Source organism: Macaca nemestrina, chromosome 1 (assembly GCF_043159975.1).
Source record: "Macaca nemestrina isolate mMacNem1 chromosome 1, mMacNem.hap1, whole genome shotgun sequence".
NCBI classification, from domain to species: domain Eukaryota; kingdom Metazoa; phylum Chordata; class Mammalia; order Primates; family Cercopithecidae; genus Macaca; species Macaca nemestrina.
The window spans coordinates 24,700,001-24,726,317 of record NC_092125.1 but is presented as its reverse complement, the minus strand read 5'-3'; the positions used below and the strand labels follow the sequence as shown (position 1 = coordinate 24,726,317).

Here is a 26,317-nt window from a genome sequence, read left to right as displayed (position 1 = left end):
GCAAAACCAGGTGTGATAAGGCTGGCTGTACTTTACCAGGCAGGTGGGAGGACTTGTGTAGCATGTTCTTTTGTTGTTGTTCTGAGTTAAAAACCTTTTAAGTTCAGAGGTACAAGTGTGCAGGTTTGTTATTTAGCACGTTCTTATCATCTTTATCACCCACTTCTCTGATCAACCAGGGACAGAGTTACTCAAACACTTTTCCTTTCCATTGCCTGAAGTGATGACCACAGGTAAATGCCAGTGTCCTACCATGCCTTTGACTCATCCCAAAATGCCTCTGGGAGGAAGAGTACGGAAGCTTAGTCTAGGGGTCAGACTTGGAGAGTGGCTCAGCATTTAATGCTGATGGGTTAAAAAGGAAAAATAACACTGCCAGATTATTCCTGGAGAATCGAGTACCACTTTATGGGCACTATAAATTGTCAGGACGAATTTTACTAAAAGTGCATAATTAAGACTTATGGGTTCATCATACTTTCATTTAAAATTCAGATCCCTTTATGGGATTTCTTTCATGTGATTTTGGTAATGTACCATTGCTGAGAGCATACAAAACATGACTGAGAAAAAAAGCTATGCCAAACTTGCCCCACTGCATATTCTTCTCTGTGTCTTCACAGATACCAGTATTACTTATACTGCATCTCATGAACACTTTTTGATTCAAAGATGTAATATATTGGTACCAAATTGGATGGAGAATAAGGTGCAGCCAACAGCTTGAATGTAACTTTTCATAATGCTAATAGGTAAAGAAATAAAACCACCATAGCCTGTTGTCTTTATTATCAAAGTTTATTGTTGGGGTCAGTTCCTATCTACTAGGGAGTACAACTATGTCTCAATATGTGCTATAGTAATTCTAGGGTAACAGCCATTCTGCAAAATAGTTGTACTGGGGCTCTGTTAGGCATAGATCATAATTAAGTCAGTGGAAGAATGAGCCCAGAGAAACCCTGGCAGCAGAGCCGTTACTCTAGGAAAGTTCCAGTGCTATGCAACCTGTAAGGCATCATCGCGCAGCCGATGATGAGACTCACGGAGGTGTTGGTGGAGTGAAACAGGAGTTGAACCCATTTTCCACTCTTCTCGGCGGGGTAATGGTGGCTCCAAGGAAGGAGCCCAAAATTAGGTCTTGTAAAATCTTTTAAGCTCCCAAAGCAAGAGAAATAAGACATGAAGAAGAAAGAGCCAGTAACTAGGACAGATGAAAAATTAGGTGGAATTGGAGGGAATGGAAACTTCTGGAATGCAAAGTAGCTGGGTTTAGATGCCATTTGAGATGACCAAGAATACAGTACAGGTAAAAGCAAATGGGGAAACAATTCAAATATTGACAGTTGTTCAGATACTAGAGGTTAAGTAAAATTTCCCCCCTTAGGGGAAAACTGGTTTAAAAGGATCAGAAAGGTGAATCACTAATAGGAAAATGAGTACCTGAGTAGAAATAGGTGTTTCAAGATGCCAAGAACAGTTTAATATACAGGTGAGCTGAGTCTACAGGAAGGAAAAGTGGTTATGGCAGCCTGTTTCCAGATTTGATCATTGGAATGACATTTCTAGCAATGGCTTTGTCTGTGAAGCCCTGGCATATTTTTTGTAGCACAGATCGCTTTAAAGGAATGTTTTTGTAACACTCAAACTTATGTGGGAATGCAAATTACTATAGTGTAAAAATTCAATGACCTCCCACCTATTCCTGCAGGGCAGGAGAGCAGAAGTCTTAAAACAGCTGTGGCTAAAAGCCCAAGCCCTCCCACTGCCCCTGTGATAAAAATATTAAAGAAATTAACAAAACAAGCATCAAATGAGTCAATGGGCCTTGTACCATGTAGACAGCAGATAATTTATAGTGACTTCTGCAGGCAGCCTGAGAAACAAGAGCTTGCATACGAAATCCTGCCCTATCATTAAATATAATAATGAAAAAAACAGGGCCACTAAATGAGACCCTAAAAAAAGTCTAGCTGCCAATCAGGTTGGGAAGATAAATAAAACAGCATAGTTTATTTTAACCTATATCTTCCAGACTAACCTAATTTGTCTATAGAAGAGCCATCTGCTGGCACCAGGCCAGTATGTCTTAATTTTCTTGTTATCCTAAATATCTCATTTTTCCAAAAGAGGAAATGTGTAAGTAGCAGGTGTACGTAAGTGACACATTTCTACAAAGCCTTCTCTGTAGTCTTGACCTGTGTGGGGACAGGGTCTACTTTTGGAAGCATTTTCAAAGGCAGAATAAAACTTTACTCGAGGTTTTCTCCATAGAAGGACACCAGAGTTGTGCCCATATGATGAGTCCCTTGTTGGTGTTGAACAAATTGTCTTTCCTCCAGGAAATAACCTTTGTTCGTTCATATTTACAGGTTTCTTTTGATGGACAGATGGAGTAATCTCCAAAACAAGAAATGGGGCAGAAGCAGTTTCTTTTCTGAGCATGTCTCTGATGAAATGATAGGTCCTAGACTTTTCTGATACCTTTTATGGTGTGGGGAGAGGCTGGTCTGTGTCCTGGGATGGATGTATAGGCTGCTGTCTGAATCCGGGCTGTTCAGAGCCCCGTGGCCTTTTCCTGATGTTCCCTGTGCATTCAGCGCATCCACACTTTCAGGAATAATCTTCTTGAGGATTTTCCTCTCCAGCTGTTTCAATCAGAGTTCCATTTGCTGGAAAACAGAGAGAACCTAAATGAATTAACCCTTGGCTTTTTGGTATAACTTTTAACAGACATAATAATTCCACCAGTCAGATTTCCAAATGGATGACAAGAGGCAGTTTTATGCCAACTTGGTCTCCCAAATCTCTTGTTCACTGTGGATCTGTCTACTCCCATCACCTCCTCAGGAGCTGCAGAGAGAATGGTGGCAGTCTAGAAGAGCAAAAGCGCATGACCAATATTAGAGGCCAACATTCGTAAATGCAACTCAGCATAGCTTTTTCTCCTTTCCTCTTCTGGAAGTGTTTAATCATGTCCCTGAGGTGGTAAGGAGCTTAGGAAATTAAAAGTGCACAAAAATGTTATCTAACAAGGAGAGGGAAAAGCGAAAGGTAAATGAGGAAAAGATGGAAACTCAGTGTAATTCAGTTTGAAGTCCAACGCAGGCAATATAAGGGTCAGCAGAAAAGGGAGGCAGGATTCATGGGGTTTCTCAAAACATGGAGGACACAAGGGGGGAAAAAAGCAATTTTGATGATTTTGAATGTAATAGTAAGAACTTATCCTTGCTCTATTACAATTCCAGGGATCCCAGAATTACAGTGGGATTCAGCAATATGAGTACAATTTAATTTGGGGACAAGGAAGGAGACGTAAGTCACTCTTTGAAACACATACAGACTTATATAGCTGAAGTGGGTAAAAGAAGGCTCCCATTAGCATTTCATTTGGAGAAAAAAGCAAGGAAGATGGAAACACCTAATTAAAAGAAAAAGAATGTGTGAAGATGGCTGATGGTTTCAGGTCCTCTGGGAAAGAGGTGGCTTCTTCCTTCATATAAAACACTGTCTAGAGGATCAAATTAATTTATAATTAGGGAGATAAGAACAAAGAGGTAAATGAATTGTTTGTTCTTTGTGGGTGTCCCCCTTGCTGTACATGCTCATCCTCCTCCTTTCTGGAGGTGTAGGTGGGTGGGGTCATTTCACTATTGTCTCAGGCCTCCATTCCTACTTTCCTTTGAAAGCTGCTCTTCTTGTGTACTCAACCCGGAAAATTCCAGGCCTATTGTCTTCAGCCCTCAAACTTTACTCACTTAGAGTCCTAGATATGCACCCTGTTTTCTTTTTTTGGTGTAAAGATTCAGTTTAAAAATACCTTCCTTCAGACATCTGCTGACTACAGGAAATTATTGTAATAGCCCATGTGAAGGTCATAATGAGACTAAGATTTTTTTTTTAAAAAAAAAAACAAAAACCCTGAATTCCCTAGGGAAAAGCAAGCAGACGCTATTATTCTTATTCGCTGGTGGCATACTGTGTAGACAGCTCCAGGACTGAGACCCGAGGCCCAGAGGACACTGTACTGAAGGCACACTTAATGGTCTCCCTATGTCATGGTCCTACAGGCCAGCAAAAGTGAGTACAACTGTCCCAGCATGTCAGTTACACAGTTACACATACTGGCCCTAAATGTTCAGCATAATTTAAAAGGGAAAGAAAAAAGTTGGCTTTTCAGACAAAATTTTGTGTGAACTGAACAATGCCAGACTATGCTTCTTTGGGCTCAAATAATTTCAACTTTACAGCTCTCAGATGTTCTGGCAGCTCGTTCTTTGTTCATTTCACCTATTATACAAGTGTTTCTGGGTCCAGGCCACAGAGCAAAATAGAAACAAAGTAAATCAAACAATAAATGTTCCATATAAAGGAGAAAATGCTAACGGTCTGTTATCTATACCAGCAGTCCCCAACTTTTTTTGGCACCAGGGACTGGTTTCATGGAAGACAATTTTTGCATGGACCCAGGGCGTGCGGGATGGGGGGCAGCAGGATAGTTTTGGGATGAAACTGTTCTGCCTCACAACATCAGGCATTAGATTCTCATAAGGAGCATGCAAACTAGATCCCTTGCATGCGCAGTTCACAACAGGGTTCGTGCTCCTATGAGAATCTAATGCCGCTGTTGATGTGAAAGGAGGTGGAGCTCAGGTGGTAATGCCGCTCACCTCCTGCTGTTCAGCCCAGTTCCTGACAGGCCATGGACTGGTATGGTCTGTGGCCTGGGAGCTGGAGACCCCTGATCTATACTACTGCACTGTAGGCTCTTAAGTAAACTTAAAAACAGAAAAATAGTGGAAAGAGAGAAGGGCATGTCAATCAGCAAAGGCACTGAGTATCTACTCCTGAGTGGTTACCTTTCCCTTTCCCTTCAGTTGCCCTCAGCCATGCTTTCGGTGTCACATTCTTTTGGTGGTTCTCCTCCTCCTGGCAACTCACTCTCGATTTCCCACAGGACGTCGTCTTCCTCCTCCAAGTTGCTGGAGATATGGCACTTCTTGAACCCCTGGACGATGGACTCACTTGAGATGCTATTCCACGCGACCATGACCCACTCCAGAAAGAGGCCCAGGGGCGGCTTCTTAGCATTCCCGGTTGGGCTCAGAGCCAGGTTCCCAGCCAGAAGCCAGTTGGAGTACTGGGCCCGCACGCTGTCATTCAGTGGCTTGTAGACCACGACGTCCAGCACCTGAAGCTGTGAGGTCAGACCCCCTGGGATGATCACCATGTCAGTGTTCATGCTTTCCATGGAGTTCTTCACGGAATCTGTGGCATGGCCCCGGAAGCCATTCAAGATCAGCATCCCTCGCTGCTTGGGCACCGCTCCTGTCCTCCGTCTCCACACCACTTCCAACCAGTCCTGCATCAAGTCTTCAGTCATCCACCCATACCGGTGGCAGCGGATTTCCATCCCACTGGGAAACTTCCCCGGGGGGATATACGTTCCCCTCAAGATGATGTATGGAGGTAACTTCCTCCCATCAGCCAAGACACCAAGCATTGCTGTGATTTTCAGTTTTTCCCTGCCTGGTGTCTTGACCAAGACAGGCTTTTCGCCCTGGTTATCAACAGTTACCCGTGATGGCACCTCTAAACAAATGGGCGTCTCATCTGCATTCCCCATCTGAGCTACCTCATAGTCATGCGCCCTGCGCAGAGCCAGGACACTGCGTTGGTAAGTGACGAGTTTCTCAGTCAGGTCTTCCGGCAGGTGCTGGGGCACGGGCACTTTATGCCTCAGAGACAGGTCATACCTTCTCATCATTCTTCGACACCAACCTAAGCTTGCCTTGAACCCTTTCTCTGGAATGTTCATTTCCTGGGCGATTTCGAGAGCTTTCAGCTGCATCGCCTCGCGGGTGATGGGGTCCCCTTTGGCCTGCATGTATCTGACATATTCGGCCACACGCTGGTCCACCAGAGCAAACCTCCCGTTCTTGGGGCCTCGGAATGCTCGCCGCATGGCGTGGGCGTTTTGAAGCTGTGGCTTCACTTTGCGCCAGTCTCGAACGTTTTTTTCCAATACTCCAAACTGCTTGGCAGCCTGGCAGTTGTTGGTACTCTCGGCATATTCCACCACCATCAGCTTGAACCCTGCGTCGTAACTGCGCCGCATGCCCCGGCTGAACTGAAACTTCCCAGCTAGGTCGTCAGCCGAGAGGTCATACCCTGGGAAGCCCATGGCCATGTAGAAGGGGTACCCCTCACTCCACTCGGGCAGCTCTGTGATATCCCGAGGCAGACGGAGGCCAAAGCTATCAAAGTGCTGAGGCTGAGGAAACTGGGAGGTAGCATTCATTGGGTGTGGCCAGTCTGGAGGCTTTACGTCAGATTCTTCATTTTCTGGGAGACAAATAGTGAGGGGCAAAAATAATGCCAGTAAGTAAAATGGCTTATACCCTGATTTTTGGGGGTTGAAATGCTAAGAATACCTTACTCTGAGGTTCACCAAAAGTAGTAACTTTAGTAACAGGTAACATTGCCTAAGTCCTTATCCATATGACAATTTATATGGACTACCCACACCTAGTTCTCTTAGTAACTCTAAATATCACTGTTCCTTCTTTGCAGATGAAGAAGGGGAGGCTACAGAGGTTACATAATACACCAAGGGAGCCAAGCCAGAAAGTGGCAGAGCTGGGAATTGAACAGAGGCACCAAGCTTGGACCAAATAATTTGGGGGCCATGTTTGCGTCAAAATACTTTTTATGTGAATGAGAAGCCAAATGTAAACCATATTACCATATAATATTACAGAGACGCATCATGGCCTGATTCATATCCCTTTAGAACCAAGAAAACCTATAGCAAAAACCACACTTAGCAAAGTTAAGCTTATAAGGCAGAAAATTAGTTCTTGCACATTAACAGTGGAACCGGGTTTCACTTTATATTTAGGAGGTGGTCACAGAAGTTGAGTATGACTTGGGGAAATTACCCTATCTCACCCAAACTAAAATGCCATCAGTTGTAGGATGCATCATTATGTGCCATTAAGAAAGAAAACACTACTAATTAAGCTACGATGTGCCACTGATTTTAAGAGGCATTCTCAATTTCAGAGACAGTAAAGCAATGGGGGAAAAACATGTCTCAGAGTCAGTGAAATATGGCATTTTAAACTCCTCTGGAGAAAAGACAAAACTATTTTGGCAGTCTGGAAGCAATGCTATATCTATTCAACTGCGGCCTCAATAACCATTTTTCTTGACAAAGGACTGGGTACTTCTTAGATACATTTGCTCAAATGTATACTATGACTGCTAATGCTTTTTCTATCCAGTATGAAATGGACAGGAAGCCAGGTAACTCAGGAAGTGTGCTTCCTCTCACTATTCTTAGTTTGCAGAGGCACATGGTACACTACTGAGGTAGCCCTGTTCAGCTAGAAGGTGCACTGGACCAAACACTGCACAAGCCTCATTTTGCTTCATCCACATAGAAGGTCATACATCGAGTCTTGTTACTCAGAGCTGATAGAGGAAGAATGGAAGCTGTGAGGTAAAAGCAGTTGCCTAAGGTCACACATTTAGCACTGCAAAGAGGGAGATTTCAAAACTCCAAAGCCCATAATCCTTCTACCTCTTAAATACCCCGTGGAATGTACACTGAAAATCCCACTTCACAATGTTCCCAGCTGGATGGACGCTGAACTGCTTTACTTGTAGTACCTGCAGAGGTGCCTCCGTGGAGCTGCCACTCGTCAGAATTCTGAGACTCCTCCTCCCCTTCCAACCGGGTGATCATGTCTGGCTTAGGGAATGGGAATTCTGTTGATAGGAAATAAAATAGGTAACAGCTGTGTATTACTGTCCTGGAGCACTACCAACTCTTTAAAATACTTAAGAGCCACTCTCCCCTTCTTTGTGAAAAACAAGGGGAAAAAGGCTCAGGGATACTTAAAGAAAAAAGATAATGGAAAATAGGTCTGTCCAAGGGAATGGGTAGATCTCTCCTAATGAGGGATGGTATTGGCACCAATAATAAAAGAACTGCACTTAGCAGGCAAGAGGGTGAATGCAGCTGCTGATCCAATTAACATTTTGGTACCTGTATGAGCAAACTGGGAAATCTCTTCAAATGGTTACACTCTGCTGATAAGATGTGTGATACCAATTTGGGGCGGGGGCTGGGGAGAGGAGCAAACAGTCTTTGGGAGGATATGTCCCCAAACTTCTGAGGCTGGCAGGGTAACATCAATGCCTGCCTTCTCTCGTAAGGAACAGTGAGGCACAGGCCCAGATCCATGGTGACATTTCTAAGGTTATATAGTTTTTTTTCCTTAAATGTGAATGCCTGGGTTGAATGGGGGCAGTTCTGAGGCAGCACGGGTTGCTGAGTAGGATGGCACAATATTTATATTCTGCCCAAATCAAAAATTGGAAATTAAATGGGCACAGACATTGAGAAGGCAGAGTCTAAGTTCAGGAGAGAGGGATGTTGGATATACCAGAGAAGAGAGGCATGGAAACAATTCTCTGGGCTCAGAGCTTCCAGGAGACCAAGGAAAACAAAGCTTTACCCAGGGACAGGACAGTCTCATAATTCATCCTCATGACTTCCCGGTAGAGGGCCTTTTGTTGCTCCGTCAAAACTTCCCACTCCTCGTCGGAAAAATATATGGCCACCTCATCAAATAGGGCCGGTACCTAGAAGAGTGAACAGCTCTTTCACACTGACGAACAGGCACAAGCAGACAGACTTTCAGAGCGCACAGGACCTTACAGACAGCCTGGGACAGCCCGTCCTCTCACAGGTCAGGCGAGGGACCCTGACGCAGGGGAAAATGGACTGTCCACATTCATACAGCTGCTGGAGGCCAGCGAGGGCAAGAGCACAGTCCTTCTGTGCACACCACCGCGGCTGCCACCCCCCGTTCAGATAAGGTAAGCAGCACCCTGAGAAGAAAACTCCCAATCATGATCACTGGCTGGGGGATACCGGGACATTGTACCCTCCTGCGCTGTGGTGAGAGCTGCTCACGGCTCACCTCTGACCCAAGACTTAAGCCACCCACACCCAGACAAAGTGTCCCACCAACACACTCACCCCCAATTCCCTCCCACCCCAGAAAAAGACCCTCGGCCCTGGGCGGGGTGAGTTGGGTTTGTAAATCTGAATAGGATCACTGCCCTCCATGGGATCTTTGTGGGTTTCCAGGGCACTGCATTTCCAAGGGTACCAACCAAAGTGTTAGACTTGGGACCCAAAGCTGCCCAGAGTACAGCCACTGAGAGAAGGGGCCCTACTTGGCCTTTCCAATCCACAGGAGCATGAAGAGTAAGAAAGAAGGGCTAATTAGAGCTTAATATACGTAATGAGACGCCAGAGCAAACTCATTCACTTTGATCCTAGACCAGGTAGGCAGAAAGCCCAAAAGACTCCATCCCTCCCCTGTTCCTCTGCTTCCTGGCCCCAGTACCAGGGGGCTCCTCAGTAGCCCAAGGCATCCAAGCCACCCAAACCACCCTCCTCTTTTTAACTGTGTTTCTTATTTCAGTCATTAAAAATCCTACTCCAAAGCTCATCCTATTTAGTGGTAAGAAGGCACTGGACAGCTTGTTTCAGTCTGGTTATTTTGTATTCTTGCCTTCGAAGCTATTTCCCAAAGCTGTATCTTGGGTCTAGGTGATGATGATATTGTTTTTCCTCAGTTTAGAAAATTAGTGTCCATACACTATACAGCCTGTGGCCACTTCAGGGCTCAGGCCATCGGTCACATTGGCCTTTCCTCCCTGACCCAAGGAAGCCCCCTTGTTCTCTCCCCACCTTCCACAGCACCTCACACATAGGAAGCACGTACTAGGAAAGGGCCTGTAACTGCTTCATTTATTCCCCGCAACGGGCCTGTGGAGGAGCAGATATGCCTTTTTTTTTTTTTTGAGATGGAATCTTGCTCTGTTGCCCAGGCTGGAGTGCAGTGGCACGATCTTGGCTCACTGCAACCTCTGCCTCCTGAGTTCAAGCCATTCTCCTGCCTCAGCCTCCCTAGTAGCTGGGATTACAGTCGCACGCCGCCATGCGTGCCCCTGTAATCATTTTTGTATTTTTAGTAGAGATGGGGTTGCACCATGTTGGCCAGGCTGGTCTCAAACTCCCAACCTCAGGTGATTCACCCACCTCGGCCTCCCAAAGTGCTGGGATTACAGGCGTGAGCCACTGTGCCCCTACTTAATCAAGGAGAATATGGGCTTAGAGAGGTCTCATTTCCAGGCTAATGTCATCGCCAATAAGTGGTGGGGTTGCGGCTTGGACCCAGCACTGCGTGACCCCAAGGATCCAGCAATACTGAGCACAGCTGCCTCCCTGATGACCAACCCTCAACTCTCCCCAGCTCTGTGCTCCGCTTGTATTCAGCTGTGTGCAGTTCCCTGAACAACCATTCCCCGATGCCCCCTACACCTTGGCCCATATTCTCCCCTGGCCTTGGAGGGCCTCCCCTTTCTTGGTCTGGCGGACACCCACCCATCTTCCAGGACTCGGCCCCAAATCCCTGCTCCCCAGGAAGCCCGCTCTGTCCCATGCTGTGAGCACACCCAAACATCCCTGTGATGCCCTGGGCTCCACACTCCCGGGGCACTCATCACACTGCAGAACTCTTTCGGTTGGTTTGGCTGCTCCCTCTGTTAGAATCTGAGCTTGTTGAAGGCAGGACCTGTACTTACTCCTTTTTGCCTCCCTAAGCCCAGGACACTTCCTGTAGCTAGTAGTCACTGAAAAATGTGTTTTTGAATATACGATCTAGGCAAATCTTCTCTGGATTTCCCTTCTCTTGTTCCACTTGGAACTGTTTCAGAGAATCATTACATTTTATCTGTCACAAAACCGAGCCTACTCTTTGGAGTAAGAATGGACAAAAATCTCTTAAGTGGGAAATACAAGGAGGTAAGACGGATTTGTCTCCAGGCTTTCCTCAGACTTCCTTGCCCTGGAAAGCCAGTCAGCCCAGGAATTTTCCACCCCGCTCCTTTCCCACTTCCCAGGCTTTTAAAGAACTGTCTCTTTGGCCTTTTTTTCTCCCTGGGAAGTTCCAGATCTAGGCCATACCTATTTATAGTCCCTTTCCCTTTGCTGATAAAATGGGAACAGGACTGGCTATGCCTGTCATTTCAGAGGGGCCATCAATACTCTTAGGGGAGTAACATATTCTAGGCCTGGTAAAAACATCAGGTACCAGGAGCCCTGAAGCTGCAGGAAGAAAGCTGGGGGCTGGTGCAGGATTCATCTCCTCCTATTGATGACTGAGCCACGGAGGATCTTCAAACAAGCCCACATTATGCTCCAGAGGCACAGTGCAGTGGCTTAGAAATTCTCCTCACAGCAAGCCTCTGTGAGAATGGAGTGATCCTTCAGCCAGGCCCTGCTGCGCAGGCCTCCCCTCGCTCCACAGAGGCCTTTTATCTGGCTGAACACAGCAGAAGGTAAACAGGGCCGACCCTGGGCAAAACTGAGAAGTCAGGCAGTCTGTGTACCACCTCTAGACACCCCTTCTTGGCCTTGCAGGTAGGGACCCTCAATCCCTGCCCTCCTCCCTTTCCTCAGAAGATCAAGGGCTCCCTGGATAAGTGTTCTTCCTCTAGCTTGTGTGCACTGCCTTGCTCTGCTAAGGAAGCTGGCATTCCAACGCTATCTCAAAGGGTAAATGTTGTAAAGTGCTTACACCTTGCACAGCCTCACTAAAGCGTTGCAGCCACCCAGCAAAGATGCAGGGATCTCAGGGGAGTGAGTTTGTACTGATCCACTGATGGAGTGCCTGCTATGTGCCAAGCACTGTATAGGATACTCAATCACATAAATATATTCTCTCACTGAATCCTCTGAACTAGGGACATGGGGATCACTACCTCACTTTTACGTTACCCATAAAACAACAGTGTTTAAGTAACTTGTTCAAGGTTACAGAGCTAGAAAGTCTGATGCCAAAGCTTTGCTTTCTTAGCAGGCCACACAGGCCTTAGCATGGTGGCTGTAGAGAGCCTGAGGCCTCCCTTAGAAAGATGGGCTAAGGCCTCATTCCACAGAGCTAAGGAGAAAGCTCAAACTCACCAGCGTAGCACTCCATGTCCTCCTGGCTGGCTCTGGCCCCTGGCCTGGCCTCGCCTCCTATGCCTGATCCCCTTCCTCTCCCTGCCATGAGTTTCAGGTTCCAGCTGCAGGAGCTGCTCCTAACTAACTGCACACAAGCTCCTCTCCCCAGTGCTTCTGCCTGTGCTGTCCTCTTGCCTGGAGTGTAACCCCCTTCCCTTTACCTTGGCTGATTCCATCATGACTAAGACTCAGTTCAAAGTACATTTTTTATTTTTCCTACTTAAAATTGTATTTCTATTTCAAGTCTATGGAATTTTATCCTAATATATTATCATAGTTCTTATGCTTGAAAACCTTTCACTGATCACCCTAACATAATTCTCTATAACCAAAATACGTATTTTTAAAACAGACTCTTCTAATTTAATGCTCTAGAGCAGGGTTTCTCAACCTCAGCACAATGTTTTGGGCCAGTTACTTCTTTATTGTGTGTGTGTATGTGTGTGGGTGGCAGGTGGGGGGGGGGCATCCTGTGCACTGTAGATGTCTAGCAGCACCCCTTCTACCCACTAGGTGCCAGGAGGATCTCCCAGTCCCCAGTGCACCCCTATCAAGTCAGACAACGAAAAGTGTTTCCAGATATTGCCAAATATCCAGGGGTGGGGAAAGGGGGTAGTGTTTCCAGATGTTGCCAAATGTCCAGGGGTGGGGGCAAAATTGCTCACTGCTCAAGATTAGGCCTTGTCCAGGAAGCCCTGGAGTTCTCAGCCTGAATGAGGCATGCCCCCTCTTGGCTCCTGATGCATCCCTGCAACCTTCCACCACTGCACTCTGCAGACTGTGCTTACTATTACTTATGTTTACTTCCCTGTCTTGCTCACAAGACTGGAAATTACATCAGGAAAAAAGACCCTCTTTACGCCCAACACTGTGCTTGGTAACGTGGATGGATGGCCGATTGCCTGGAGGCCACAAATGCCCAATCCCCAGCACCACCAGCTGCTGGAGTCCCTCCTCCAGCCCCTCTGGTTACTTCCTTCTTTCCCTACCCAAGCATGGTTGGTCTTCATCTTGCTCATTCCTCACTGTCCCAACACATTCACTTTTATTGCACCTGTTCTCCAAGGCTCTCCATTTAGATGTTCTGGGTTGACCAATTGAGCCTCAAAGCCCTGAGTTTCGACTGCCTTGAGGTCTTGTTCCAGGCTACATGGACCTGACGCCTGCTTGGATCAGAATTGGGAAGAAGGATGTGTTGGGCAAAGAACACTGATGAGACAAAGGCAGCGCAGCATCCACAGCTAGACTGGCAAACTGAGAGCCTGTGCTTGCACTGCTTTTTTTTTAAAAAAATTAAGGTATAGCATACATATGGTAAAATGTATTACTTTTAAGGGTGCAGCTCAGGAGACCTGTTTTGAAGAACAAATGTCAGTGTTCATGTGTATCCTTAGGGCAAGGCAAATAATCTTTCTGCATCCCAGTTCCCTCATGTGGTAGGGAACAATTTAGAAGTACCATGCTTGTATGGATAGGGGCTCTTCATGGAAGCAAAGGATATTATGTATACTGACAATGTTTATACACAACAGAAAATAAGCAGAGAAAAGGAATGTCAATTTGTTGCTTATTTAAAATGTTTACTATTCATGCCTAATTACCACGAAGTCCAGTAACTACTGTGAATAACTATCTGTAACTATAAATATCTACTGCATTTGCATTTGTATAAACTGACCTCTATCATACTATCCTGTGTGTATACCCTGAATCTCTGTATTCCCTGCTGCCCACCATTTCTATCCAGGTCAGCTGGACAGGCAGCTCTCCTGTGTGAACTGTGGTAAGAGGTTGCTCACACAGAATCAACTAGCCTAACCTCTCATGTCAACCCAATGACTCGAGTCTTATTTAAAATGGTTCCCTTCAACCAGCAGTAAGTCAACCAACATTTACTTGGTACCTACAATGTGCCTGGCATCAAACACAGTGCAGGAGAAGTGGGTGAACGAGAGAGACAGGTCTTGGCTTCTAGGACTTCCAATCGAACGATGACAAGCTACATGGCTGAGGGACTGTTTCCATAACCACCTCCTCCATTCTTTGCACTGCCTTTTAAAGCCACAGAGCTGTTTTCTCAGGAATGCAAACACACCGGGCTGGGCTATTTTTACTTCCCACGTCTGTCTGAGGAGGAGACTTAAAGCAAGCTGGGCTCTCAGGCCTGCTTCTGCTGGCTGTGTGGACTCCACACCTTCTTACTTACCCATCCGCCCTCAGAGCAGATTCGTACTTTCTGCATGTCTGCTGGGCCGTCCTCCAGTTCCCGGCTCCGAATCTCTTCTTCCTCTTCCTCTTCTTTCAGGGTCAAATTGAGAGGGTACGCTGTGGACTCCATCTCTGCAAGCAAGATTCAGGTTCAGAAAAACCAGGTGTCACTGTGACCTCCCCAAAGCCTATGATGGGGGACGCTGAGCCACATACAAACCTCTTTAGCCCCAAGCACTGTTCCCTCTGGAGGGAAGTAAGGAAACAGAGTCGGCCAGGAAGCTACAGGGTGACATGTTTAATTGTGATAAGAGAGGCTATGGGTAGATAACGCATCTGGCTGCCTTCAAATATTTAAAAAGCTATCTGGGGAAGAGAACCCAGACTGGTTTGTAGAGACCAGAGGGCAGAACTGAGGCTGGCCAGTGGGTAAATATTCCTGGAAAAGGTTTTAAGCAGTGAGAAAGGCAATACTTTCTCGCAGCCAGTGCCACCCAAACAGGAATCAGAGGCAGGGGAAGGGTGCTGATTTCCTATCAGTGAAGGTGTCTGAACACAGATTGGACACTTACTCAACTGGAATGGGTGCTAGAAGCCATGGGCGGAGCGGTTGGCTCAGTAGGCCCATCGCCTGGATTTTCCAAATTCAAAGGTTCTGTCCACGAGCTGGTTCAGAAAATAGGGTCATTCTACCTTAAGGGACTTTGCAAACCCAGGAGTCAGTGAAACATACCGAGGGGTATGCCTGGATACCCAAAAAGGTGCAGAAATCTGCTGTGGCCCACCCCGACAGGGAAATGACCCATTGCCTCTGGGCTGCAAATTCCCTATTCGCTGACTCTTGGCCAGTACAAAGGGCCGCGCTCCTGCCCTCTACGGGCGCGGGCAATTCCTAGGTGTGGAGTGCGGGTGCATCTTCAGGGCTGCATCGGGGGACCTCCAAAGAAACGATCCCTCCGGAGTTCAAAGTCGGTTCCTTCGATATTTCCAAAAAAGATGGGCGAACGCGGCACGGATGGGTCTAGGCTTCAGATGCCTGCAGCTGGGACCCGAACTTGGCCGCGGTCTCCCGGCCGGCTCCGGGGCAGAGGTGGGAGGGGCCGCCGCCCCGCGCTAAGGTGCCGCAACCAGAGCCGCCGCCCGCCCTGCCCCGCCTGCGCCACCGCCGCCGCGCCCCCGGGCGCGTTCGGATTTCTCCAGCCATCTTGCCCCATTTCCCTTTCTCCGCGGCCCCGCGCCGGGAGCGCTTCCGCCGCCCCCTCCGCCCGGCCCGCCTCCCCGCCGGGCCCCCTCCCGGCCCCAGCGCACCTGCCGGGCGGCGAGAGCCGGCGCCGCCCGCCTCCCCCGGCGGGCCCGCAACAAAGGCGGCGGCGGCGGCGCAGCCTCGGCGCCCCCGCCCCGCCGCGGCCCAGCCGCCCGGGACCCGGGGGAGGGGCCGCGCCGCCGCCGCCCCCGCCCGCGCGCACTCACCGCCGGGCCCAGCGGCCAGGGCGCGGGGTGGGGACGCGAGGGCTCCGGCCCGGCTGTCACAGCGCCATCCTTTCCGCCTCTCCGTCCTCCCGTGCGCGCGGCCCCTCGGGAGGGAGCGGGGAGGACACGTGGTGGGAGGAGGGAGGGTCCGGCCCGGAGCTGAGGGTGTTGGGAGGCGAGGGGAGGAGCGCGGCTGATGTCAGCAGGCCTCGGCGGCGCCGGGGGACGGCGTCCGCGCGAGCTCCGGGGCCCTCCTCTCGGCGCGGCTTCCGGCCGGTCCGCGCGCCGCCCGGGCAGTCCCTCGCGGGCCTGGGCAGCCGTGCCCTCGGCCTTCTCCTGCCCCACCAGCTGCAGGCCGCTTTCAGTGCTGCGTGTGACCTCGGCGTGGACGAGGCAGGAAGAGCCCGGATTTTAACTGAGCGTAGCGTGGGCGCACAGTACCATGTGCTCATTTGCAGTCACCAGCGGGTTGCACTTGCTTGGACGAGCTCTCCAGGCGCTCTCGCCGTGTTTCAGGGAATGAAAGGCTAGACTGGCAAGAGAGTGTAGGGGCATGAGGAGGGGTCTTTGAGGAAGAATATTAGTATTCTGGCAGCAGGCTTCTGTCTAGAACTTCGTCATATACATGGAGAAGGAACTTCCTGATTTTTGTAGCTGTTGGTTGAATCCCAAGCATGTAATCCCTTGGACGAAGTAGGTGTATAGAAGGACCTTTCTTCTCCAAAACGTCCAAAGGCGTTGTTTACTCTCAGCCCTGTGGACAATACAACAAAAGTGACCCAAGAAGCCCTGAAGCCCTTTTCATTCCAGAAAATGATTCTGGGTTTGGGTTTTTGTTGAGAACTTGTTGAAGAAAAAATTATTCTGACTCTTGTTAAAACAGTAAGGAAGACTTTATACAGGGTTATTGCTATAGGTGTAAAGATGATCACACTAGGGAGAGATGAGGTCTGACACGGAATGCTGGGGATGTATAGCCAAGGAGCAGAATGAAGGGGTCAGTAGATGGAAAATTACTGAGACGAGACATCAAGCACCTAGAGGGATTCTTGCTGAAGGCAGGCTAGGGCGATCAGATATCAAGGGTGGGGGAAGGAGAAATTTGATCAGATATCCATGGTGATCAGATATCAAGGGTGGTGATTTCTCTCTAGCCTGACTTAGCAGGATTCTTGCTAAAACAGAGCTGGGCAAGCCACAGGTTCGGTTCGGCGCGGGGCGGGGCGGGGGGATGGGGGGGTGTTGGAGGAGGCGGTGAGTGGTCGGGGGACCAGGGTGGAGGCCTGCTGAAGAAGAGGGCTTAAGCCTGATAAAACTTTGGTAAAGAAAAGAGTCCTTCAAACTCTTTAGATTGTCCCTGAGACCTGAGTATCTGTTGGAAAAGACCTGTCTTTCCAAGTTTTCATGACCACTACTACTTATATGTGAATTTTACTTCTCTTTGTCATGGGAGAGGTCACTGTGCACTGTGCTTTTAATACATAAAATGTAGCATGACATGACATACACATCTTTGAAGTGCAATCACGGCTGACAGCCCAAGACCATAGAAGATCTAATCTGTGGGTGGAAAAGATCGTTCAAATATTGGGAGGGAGGCTAGAATTTATTTTTTTTTTGTTTTAATGAACAATTATTTTTGTGTATAAAGTAAGTATTTGTAGAACAGGAGTGACATCTTAGTTTGAATTGATTGACATTGGCCTCTTAATTTTTCTGAGGAAATGGCAGATTCAAATAGAAATTGAGGAGGGTATTTGGAAGTGGGAAGGGTACTAGGGATGTTGCTGGCACCCCAGCATCTTAGAAAAGAAATTAATACAGTTATGAGATAGACACACACACACACACACACACACACACACCCCTACTATGTTAGAGTTTTAGTCTTTGAGAGCCCTAATGTTCTCATGGGCTTGGATTAGGTGTCCCCAAGAAGAAACTAACAGTGACCCACCCGAATTCTTGACTTTGAACCCACAGTCCTATGATCTCAATTACTGTCAGAGGATCCATCTTTTTACGGGTCTGTAATTGCTAACAAGACTTACCCTAGGAGCAAGGTGCTGGCTTAGGCACAATACACTGCAGACTCATGTTTAAGTGGTTTTCTAAGTCATTGTGCTTCTTTCTGCTGGTGTTTCATCTGCAAAAAGAGAGTTGAACCATGCATTGTCCTAACATTCTCTCAGCTCTATTATTGTTCCCATTGTCCATAAGACTTTATCTGAGTCTGAATGGGGAGTGATCGAAGCCAGTCTTTGAGACAGTGCATTACTCTGGTAATTCAGTAGGATGGGTTTCTCTTAGTTGGTGGCTAATATCAGCTGAACATTCATTTAATCAACATAATAGTTCTTTAATGATGCTGTTGGTCTGACCTCATCCTTCCTCCTATTGAATTATTACAGTACACAAACCATAGGAGTTCCAAAGAGCCTCAAATTTTACAAAATACTCATTTCTAACTGTAGTGTTCCCTGGTGAATACACATTTCTGATTTCCTTCAGCAGAGGCCCCATGGCCGGGTCAACATAGCTACTGGCCCACATACCTCTATTCCTCGGGTACTGCTGTAGATTGAATTAATAGTCTTGGTACTTTGTGTCCCTGTGGTAGTGTTATAAGGCACACCTTTGCCGTGGGATGTGCAGAATGTACTTCAGTGCCCCTTCACTTGGCCTGCTTCTATGGTGAGTTTCAGCCAATGGAATGTGGGGTGAAGTGACTGTGTGTGAGTCCTGAGTAGAGGTCCTAAGAGGCCTCAGATGTTTCTCCTTGCACCTCTGGGAGCTTTTGATCTCTGCTATGACAAAAGCATGCTTAAGTAGTCACTGACCCTCCAACTTGGGCATTAGAAGGAGGCATGTGTTACAGAGCTATCCTTGCTAACATGAATACCAGTGACCATTAGAAGAGATTAGTGTTGTTTTAAGCTACTGAGTTCTGGGGTGCCTTCTTATAGAGCAATTTTGAGGGTGTAGCTTATTGAGATGATGACAAGAGGCAACCTTGGCCTTAGGGCTCCCAACCTTGGCCCTCAAGGAGTTGCTCTGAAGCAGGAGAAGGAGAATTGACCATTTTGTGGTAGATATCCTCAGGTATGCGGACAAAGGGATCCTAGATGGGGAGGAAAGGAGGAGAGAACCAAATGGGGAAGGAGCATCACTGCTGACTATATCTTTCTCTTCCCTGGGATTCTGGCACTTAAGAGAAAGAGCAAGATATGAACCCTAGCCCTAGAAATTACCCCATAACAAGCCAGGCATGCCGGCTTGTATCTGTAATCCCAGCTGCTCAGGAGGCTGTAGGAAGATTGCTTGAGGCCAGGAGTTCAAAACCAGCCTGAGCAACATAGTGAGACCCTATCATTTTTCAAAAATATTACCCAATAAAGCCAGAAGTTATTCCCGGTACATCCTGATAAAATGGTAAGGAAAATCCTGCTCTGGGGAGTTCCTTGGAAGGACTTAGAAGTTCTTGGAGAGGAGGTGTGTTGTTAGAACACCTCAGAGAGTTAAGGAACACTCAGTGGTTTCTCTAGAAGAGGAAGGGAATCAAAACACTCAGGGTCATACTATTATAGCTACTGTAATAAACAGACCCCAAATGCATAAAGGCACAAACACAACAGAAGTGTGATTTCCACTGATGTCATAGTCCAGCGTGTTTCTGTCCACAGGTGACTCCTGATGCCGTGATTTAGGATCCGTGTTCCTTCCGTCTTTTGGCTTTGCCACCATCTCGGGCCTGTGGTTTTCTCCATCTGCCAGAGTGAAGGGGAGAGAAAATGAAAAAGGTACACCCTTTTCTTGCCCCTACAGTAAAGCTTGTCTCTTTTATCACATTCCATTGGTTGGGATCAGTTACATGGTCACACCTGTATGAGAAAAGGCTGGAAAATGTGTGTGTATCTCTATATAGAAGGGGAGTGTATCTCTATATAGAAGAAGAAGAAAGAAGAAGAAGGGAATTGGCTCATATGATTATGGAGGCTGAGTCTCACAGTGTGCTGTCTGCAATTTGGAGAGGCAGGAAAGCTGGTGTTATAATTCAACCTGTTATAATCTGAAGGCCTGAGAACCAGAAGCTCCAATGTCTGAGAGCAAGAGAAGATGGACACCCAGCCCAATGAAACCTTTTTGTTCTATTCAGGCCCTTAGTGGATTGGTTGATGCCTGCCTATGTTGGTGAGGGTGAATTCAAATACTAATCTATTCCAAAAATACCCTCACAGGAATACCCATAAATAATGTTTTACCAGTTATCTGAGCATCTCTTAGCCTAGTCAAGTTGACATAGAAAATTAGCCATCACAGGTATGATATTTCTAGGTGTAAACTTTTTTATATTTATTCTGCTTGGTGTTCTCTGAGTTTCCTGGATCTGTTTGGTTTGGTGTCAATTGCTAATTATGGAAAATTCTCAGCTATTATTACTTCAGATATTTTTTTCTGTTTCTCTCTTTCTGTCTTTTCCTTCTGATATTTCTGTTATGTGTATATTATAAACCTTTTATAATTTTCCCGTAGTTCTGGTATTTTTTTTTCTTTTCTTTTTTTTTTTTTTAAAATTTTCAGTTTGGGAAGTTTCTTTTGACATATCTTCAAGTTCACTGATTCTTTCCTTGCCTGTGTCCAGTACACTAATGAGCCCATTAAAACATTCTTTATTTCTGTTATGATAGTTTTTATTTCCAGAATTTCCTCTTTCTTTCAACTTCCATCTCCCTGCTGACATTACCCGTTTGTTCTTCCATGTTGTTTACTTTTTCCATTAGAGCCCTAAGCATATTAATCATAGTTATTTTAAATCTCAATTTTCATAATATACAACTATCTGCCATATCTGAGTCTGGTTCTAATGCTTGCTTTATCTTTTCAGACTGTGTTTTTGTTTGCCTTTTTTTTTTTTTTTTTGCCCTTTACAATGCCTTGTCATTTTTTTGTTGTTGTTGAAAACCAGACAAGATCTATCAGGTAAAAGGAACTGAGATGAAAAGGCCTTCAGTGTGAGGTTTCATATATATCTAGCTGGAACTTAGGCTGGGTTTATTGTTTGCTGTGCTTGTAGTGTTGGAGTCTAAAATTTCCTCTCATACCTGTGCTTTCATCTGCACTGTCATCTTTGGATTTCTGTAGACTCCTAAAAACAGTCTGAGGCTTGCATTTCTTTTATCTGTAAGCCCCTGTTACTAGACAGGTGCCTGATTGATGTGGTGTTAGGATTTGGAGGGAGAAGAAGCATTCTTTGATCCTAAGATTAGGTCTCAGTCTTAGCAAGCCTGTGTCCCTGGGCTAGGACCTTCACAGGTGCTTCTCGGGTCTTCCCATTCCCCCTTAAGTGAGACAGGAAGAGCAGGCTGGATTTGGGCATTTCCCTTCCCCAAGTCTGGTAGACTCTGGTAAAACCCTTGTTGGTTAGGCTCTGATAAAATAGTTTCCCTTGAAGGCAGGCTTTTGTTGAGAACAGAATGCTCTGGGATTGTTTCAAAAGGATTACTTGTCCCGTTCCCCGTGCCAGAAACATTAGAGGAACTTTCTCTGATTTTAACCTTGAGAACCTGATGGAGCTTCTGGAGGTAAAATTTGAATGTGTGGGGGCTCCACTGCAATTGCCCCTCCCCTGGTGGGGAGAGGTTACCTTGCCTGCAGGTCCACATTGAGCCTCTGACAAGTGTTCCTATCGTATTGGCTCCAGCAGTGGCTTCTGCACCTGTAAGCCGTGATTCTCTGTCTTCCCCCATCTCTCCATTTATTGAGGTGGCAACTTGCCCTGTGACCTCCATTTTCTGATAGATCTAAAAAAATGTGAATTTTCAGTTTGTTCAGCATTTTTTTCTTATGAGGATGGGAGTTACTAGTTCTAAATTCTTTATATATTTGGACTGGAAACTGCTTCTCTTATTAGAAAAAAATTCTTTTACTCATGGAAGAGAATGAAAATCACTTGAAATTCTCATCACACGCATATAACTGATGAATATGGTTGTTTCTTAGCAAAAGCTGAGGGAATGACATCAACCTGTGGCTCAGTGAAGATAACTAAGTAAGGTGATAAATATATGAACTGTAATATTTATCCATTAGGTGTCCAAATTTTCACTGAAGGAATGAATTTAGAGATTTTGGAGGGGTAAATGGGAGCTTACTTATTGTTTAGTCTTCTCTAAATGTCATTGCTCCCAGCCTAGCTTTTGCTAGGAGCTAGAAAGGAGACACTTCTCTAATGAGAGAGTGAAATGCTGGTGTCTTATATTGCCCACTGGAAGATTCTAAGTGCTTTGGAATCCACTTCAGCAGAGGAAGAGTTGATATCTAACTACAAAATTACAAAAAAATAAGTGGCCTGGATAAAAAGGCATCTGTAGACAAAGCCAGACTTTTCTTCATAAGTAATTTTAGATCAGTTTCAGCACATGTTTGGTGGAATCCCTAAAGTTCTAAACCTCAAGCATGGTAAAATAATTTTGATCTGGAAAAATTTTAAGCATATGTTAAGAGTTTGTTAGCAGTGGTGAATATCCCAGTTATTGGCAGCATATGCATATGGGTTGCAGCAACCTCAATTCTTGCCTCCTCGGAAGAAAGAATTTGACAGAGGGACATAGGCAGAAAAAAGAGACCAAAGCAAGTTTCAGAGTAGGAGTTGAAGTTTACTAAAAAGTTTTGGAGCAGGAAAGAAAGGAAAGTATACTTGAAAGAGACCCAAGTGGGCATCTTGGAGGTCAAGTGCTTGGTTTAACGTTGAACCTAGGATTTTATATACTGGCCTGCTTCAGGCATCTTGCACCCCTTTCCCTTCATTCTTCCCTTAGGGTGAGCTGCCAGCATGTGTGGTGCTCTGCTTGTGCTTGGAAGGAGAGCATGTATGCTGTGCATACTGGAGTTGTATGCATGCTCACCTGAGGCTTTCTTCCCCTTTCCAGTGGAATGCCCCTGGAAGGTCATACTCCACCATTTTGCCTCTTAATGCACATGCTCTGGTCACAGCCAGCACCAGGGAGAGGCAGTTTGCCAATAGATAAAATACATGAAATTGGTAATCGGCAGCTTCCAGTAAGATCTCAGGAACTGGGCAAGTGGGCTTGCCAATTATCATTTTAGAGAGGCAGTGTGACAACTGCCGGACTATCACCTGATGGTTGCCTGACATTCCTGGTGGGTTGGGGGAGCCCTGTCCTGCCCTGCTCATGCTTTGCTAGCTACCTACTGTAACAAGTTGTCTTGTAGAAGTTATAGAAGAGTAATAGTCCCATGAATATAATTTCTTATCTGCTATGGTTTGGATGTGGCTTGTCCCTGACAATGTGATTGTGTTGAGAGAAGTTTGGGTCTTGAGGTATCCACCTTCATGAAAGATTAATGATGTTCAAGGGAGTGAGTGAGTTCTGACTCTGGCAGGAAGAGAGCAGATTTAACAGAGTAAACCAAAAAGTATCTGAGACAGTCAGATTAATTTAGCGATTAGTTTTGCCAAGGTTAAGGACCATGGCCTGTAACACAGCCTCAGGAGGCCCTGAGAACATGTGCCCAAGGTTGGGTTACAGCTTGGGACAGAAGCTATAGGCAAAGACGTAAATCAGTACATGGAAGGTATACGTTGGTTCAGCCCACAAAGGCAGGACTTCTCAAAGTGTCGGGGGCTTCCAGGTCTTAGGTGGTGTATTAGTCTGTTTTCATGCTGCTGATAAAGACATACCTGAGACTGGGAAGAGAAAGAGGTTTAATTGGACGAACAGTTCCACATGGCTAGGGAGGCCTCAGAATCATGGCCCGAAGCAAAAGACACTTCTTGCATGGTGGTGGCAAGAGAAAAATTAGGAAGATGCAAAAGTGGAAACTCCTGATAAAACCATCACGTCTTGTGAGACTTATTCACTACTACAAGAAAAATATGGAGGAAACTACCACCAGGATTCAATTATCTCCCACTGGGTCTCTCCCACAATACATGGGAATTATGGGAATACAATTCAAGACAAGACTTTGTTGCGGGAAGTCGGGGACCCCGAACAGAGGGACCAGCTGAAGCCACGGCAGAAGAACATAAATTGTGAAGATTTCATGGACATTTATTAGTTCCCCAAATTAATACTTTTATAATTTCTTACACCTGTCTTTACTGCAGTCTCTGAACATAAATTGTGAAGATTTCATGAACACTTATCACTTCCCCAGTCAATACCCTTGTGATTTCCTATGCCTGTCTTTACTTTAATCTTTTAATCCTATCATCTTCTTTGTAAGCTAGGGAGGATATATGTCACCTCAGGACCCTGTGATGATTGCGTTAACTGCACAAATTGTTTGTAGAGCATGTGTGTTTGAACAATATGAAATCTGGGCATCTTGAAAAAAGAACAGGATAACAGCAATGTTCAGGGAGCAAGAGAGAGAAGACTTCTGACTGCCTTGAGCCGGATGGAACAGAGCCATATTTCTCTTGTTTCAAAGGCAAATAGGAGAAATACTGCTGAATTCTTTTTCTCAGCAAGGAACATCCCTGAGAAAGAGAATGTGCCCTGAGGGTAGGTCTATAGATAGCCCCCTTGAGGTGGCCGCCTTTTACGGTCGAAGCAGAAGGGATGAAATAAGCCCTGGTCTCCTGTAGTGTTCCCGGGCTTATTAGGATGAGGAAATTCCAGCCTAATAAATTTTGGTCAGACAGGTTGCCTGCTCTCAAACTGTGTCTCCTGATAAGATGTTATCAATGACAATGCGTGCCTGAAACTTCAATAGCAATTTTAATTTAGCCCCATCCTGTGGTCCTGTGATCTCGCCCTGCCTCCACTTACTTTGTGATATTTTATTACCTTGGGAAGTATGTGATCTCTGTGACCTACACTCTGTTTGTGCACTCCCTCCCCTTTTGAAAATCGCTAATAAAAACTTGCTGGTTTTACAGCCCAGGGAGCATCACAGAACCTGCCGACGTGTGATGTCTCCCCTGGACACCCAGCTTTAAAATTTTCCTCTCTTGTACTCTTTCCCTGTATTTCTCAAACCAGCCAAGATGCTTAGGGAAACAGAAAAGAACCCAGGATAAATATCGGGGGTGGGGTTTCCCCTGATAGACTTGAGTCAGGACATAGAGCCAAACCATATCGTTCTGTCCTTGGCCCTTCCAAATCTCATGTCCTCACATTTCAAAACCAATCATGCCTTCCAAACAGTCCTCCAAGCCTTAACTCATTTCAGCATTAACCCAAAAGTTCACAGTCCAAAGTCTCATCTGAGACAGGGCAAGTCCCTTCTGCCTATAAGTCTGTAAAATCCAAAGCAAGCTAGTTACTTCCTAGATACAGTAAGGGTACAGGTATTGGGTAAATACAGTCATTCCTGATGGGAGAAATTGGCCAAAACAAAGGGGTTATAGGGCCCATGCAAGTCCAAAATCCAGTGGGGCAGTCAAAGTTTAAAGCTCTGAAATGATCTCCTTTGACTCCATGTCTCACATCCAGGTCACATTGATGCAAGAGGTAGGTTCCCATAGTCTTGGGCAGCTCCACTCCTGTGGTTTGTCAGGGTATAGCTCCCCCTCCTGGCTGCTTTCACGGGCTGGCATTGAGTGTCTGCAGCTTTTCCAGGTGCACAGTGCAAGCTGTTGGTGCTTCTACCATTCTGGGATCTGGAGGACAGTGGCCCTCTTCTCACAGCTCCACTAGGTGGTACCCAGTAGGGACTCTGTGTGTGGGCTCTGACCCCACATTTCCCTTCTGCACTGCCCTAGCAGAGGTTGTCCATGAGGGCCCTGCCCCCACAGGAAACTTTTGCCTGGGCATCCAGGAGTTTCCATACATTTCTGAAATCTAGGTGGAGGTTCCCAAACCTCAATTCTTCACTTCTGTACACCTGCAGGCTCAACACCATGTGGAAGCTGCCAAGAACTGGGGCTTGCACCCTCTGAAGCCATGGACTGAGCTGTACCTTAGCCGCTTTTAGCAATGGTTGGAGTGACTGGGATGCAGGGCACCAAGTTCCTAGACTGTACACACCATGGGAACCCTGGGGCCACCCATGAAACCATTTTTTCTTCCTAGGCTTCCAGGTCTGTGATGGGAGGTGCTGCCATGAAGACCTATGACATGCCCTAGAAACATTTTCCCCATTATCTTGGGGATTAACATTTGGCTCCTTGTTATGTATGCAAATTTCTGCAGCCAGCTTGAATTTCTCCTTAGAAAATGGGTTTTTCTTTTCTACTGCATTATCAGGCTGCAAATTTTCCAAACGTTTATGCTCTGTTTTCCTTTTAAAATGGAATGCTTTTAACAGCACCCAAGTTACCTCCTGAATACCTTGCTGTTTATAAATTTCTTCCATGAGATACCCTAAATCATCTCTCTCAAGTTCAAAGTTCCACAAATCTCTAGGGCAGTGGCAAAATGTCACCAGTCTCTTTGCTAAAACAAAACAACAGTTATCTTTGCTCCAGTTCCCAATAAGTTCCTCATCTCCATCTGAGGCCACCTCAGCCTGAACGTTATTGTTCATATTACTATAAGCATTTTTGTCAAAGCCATTCAACAAATCTCTAGGAGGTTCCAA

General features: G+C 46.3%; 2 protein-coding genes and 1 long non-coding RNA gene across 10 annotated transcripts in view; 2 read left to right on the top strand and 1 right to left on the bottom strand.

Annotated features, from left to right (window-relative positions):
* LOC105492977 (transcriptional adaptor 1) overlaps window positions 1-7,806 on the top strand; it is a 28,765-nt gene extending 20,959 nt beyond the window's left edge. Inside the window, exons 9-11 of one of the 2 annotated variants that reach the window (XR_011610753.1) lie at window positions 3,932-4,077; window positions 4,955-5,674; window positions 6,571-7,806. The gene's annotated coding sequence lies outside the window, so the exon portion shown is untranslated. Of the gene's footprint in view, window positions 1-3,931; window positions 4,078-4,954; window positions 5,675-6,570 lie in introns of those variants that run through there. The other variant, XM_071074957.1, reaches the window with a different exon arrangement.
* LOC105492978 (pogo transposable element derived with KRAB domain) lies at window positions 780-15,937 on the bottom strand. Of its 4 annotated transcripts, none has more exons than XM_071074953.1 (6): window positions 15,767-15,922; window positions 14,295-14,428; window positions 8,523-8,649; window positions 7,672-7,770; window positions 4,857-6,342; window positions 780-2,669 (listed from the first exon to the last, which is right to left on the bottom strand). In XM_071074953.1, exons 2-5 carry the CDS (start codon window positions 14,424-14,426, stop codon window positions 4,871-4,873), a joined length of 1,830 nt encoding a protein of 609 aa, XP_070931054.1. In that variant the 5' UTR covers window positions 14,427-14,428; window positions 15,767-15,922; the 3' UTR covers window positions 780-2,669; window positions 4,857-4,870. The 4 variants fall into 4 exon arrangements, with proteins under 4 accessions (XP_070931054.1, XP_070931049.1, XP_011758670.1 ...); XM_071074948.1 differs by having other exon boundaries at window positions 2,448-2,669; window positions 4,939-6,342; window positions 15,767-15,937; XM_011760368.3 differs by lacking the exon at window positions 15,767-15,922 and adding an exon at window positions 15,605-15,729 and having other exon boundaries at window positions 2,448-2,669.
* Window positions 15,938-17,036: 1,099 nt separating this feature from the next.
* The window catches only part of LOC105492971 (uncharacterized), a 151,656-nt gene continuing 142,375 nt past the window's right edge, over window positions 17,037-26,317 (top strand). For all 4 annotated transcript variants that reach the window (XR_011610763.1, XR_011610764.1, XR_011610768.1 and 1 more), the window contains exons 1-2: window positions 17,037-18,460; window positions 19,450-19,566. This is a non-coding gene — a long non-coding RNA (uncharacterized lncRNA). The remainder of the gene's footprint in view (window positions 18,461-19,449; window positions 19,567-26,317) is intronic.

Excerpts from the sequence above, each read along its gene's own strand:
- LOC105492978 (XM_071074953.1), bottom strand. The coding sequence starts at position 14,426 with ATGGAGTCCACAGCGTACCCTCTCAATTTGACCCTGAAAGAAGAGGAA. Across the intron at positions 7,771-8,522 it reads TGAGACTGTCCTGTCCCTGG|AATTCCCATTCCCTAAGCCA; the intron begins GTAAAGCTTTGT and ends TCCTATCAACAG. Across the intron at positions 6,343-7,671 it reads CCACGGAGGCACCTCTGCAG|AAAATGAAGAATCTGACGTA; the intron begins GTACTACAAGTA and ends TTTGTCTCCCAG.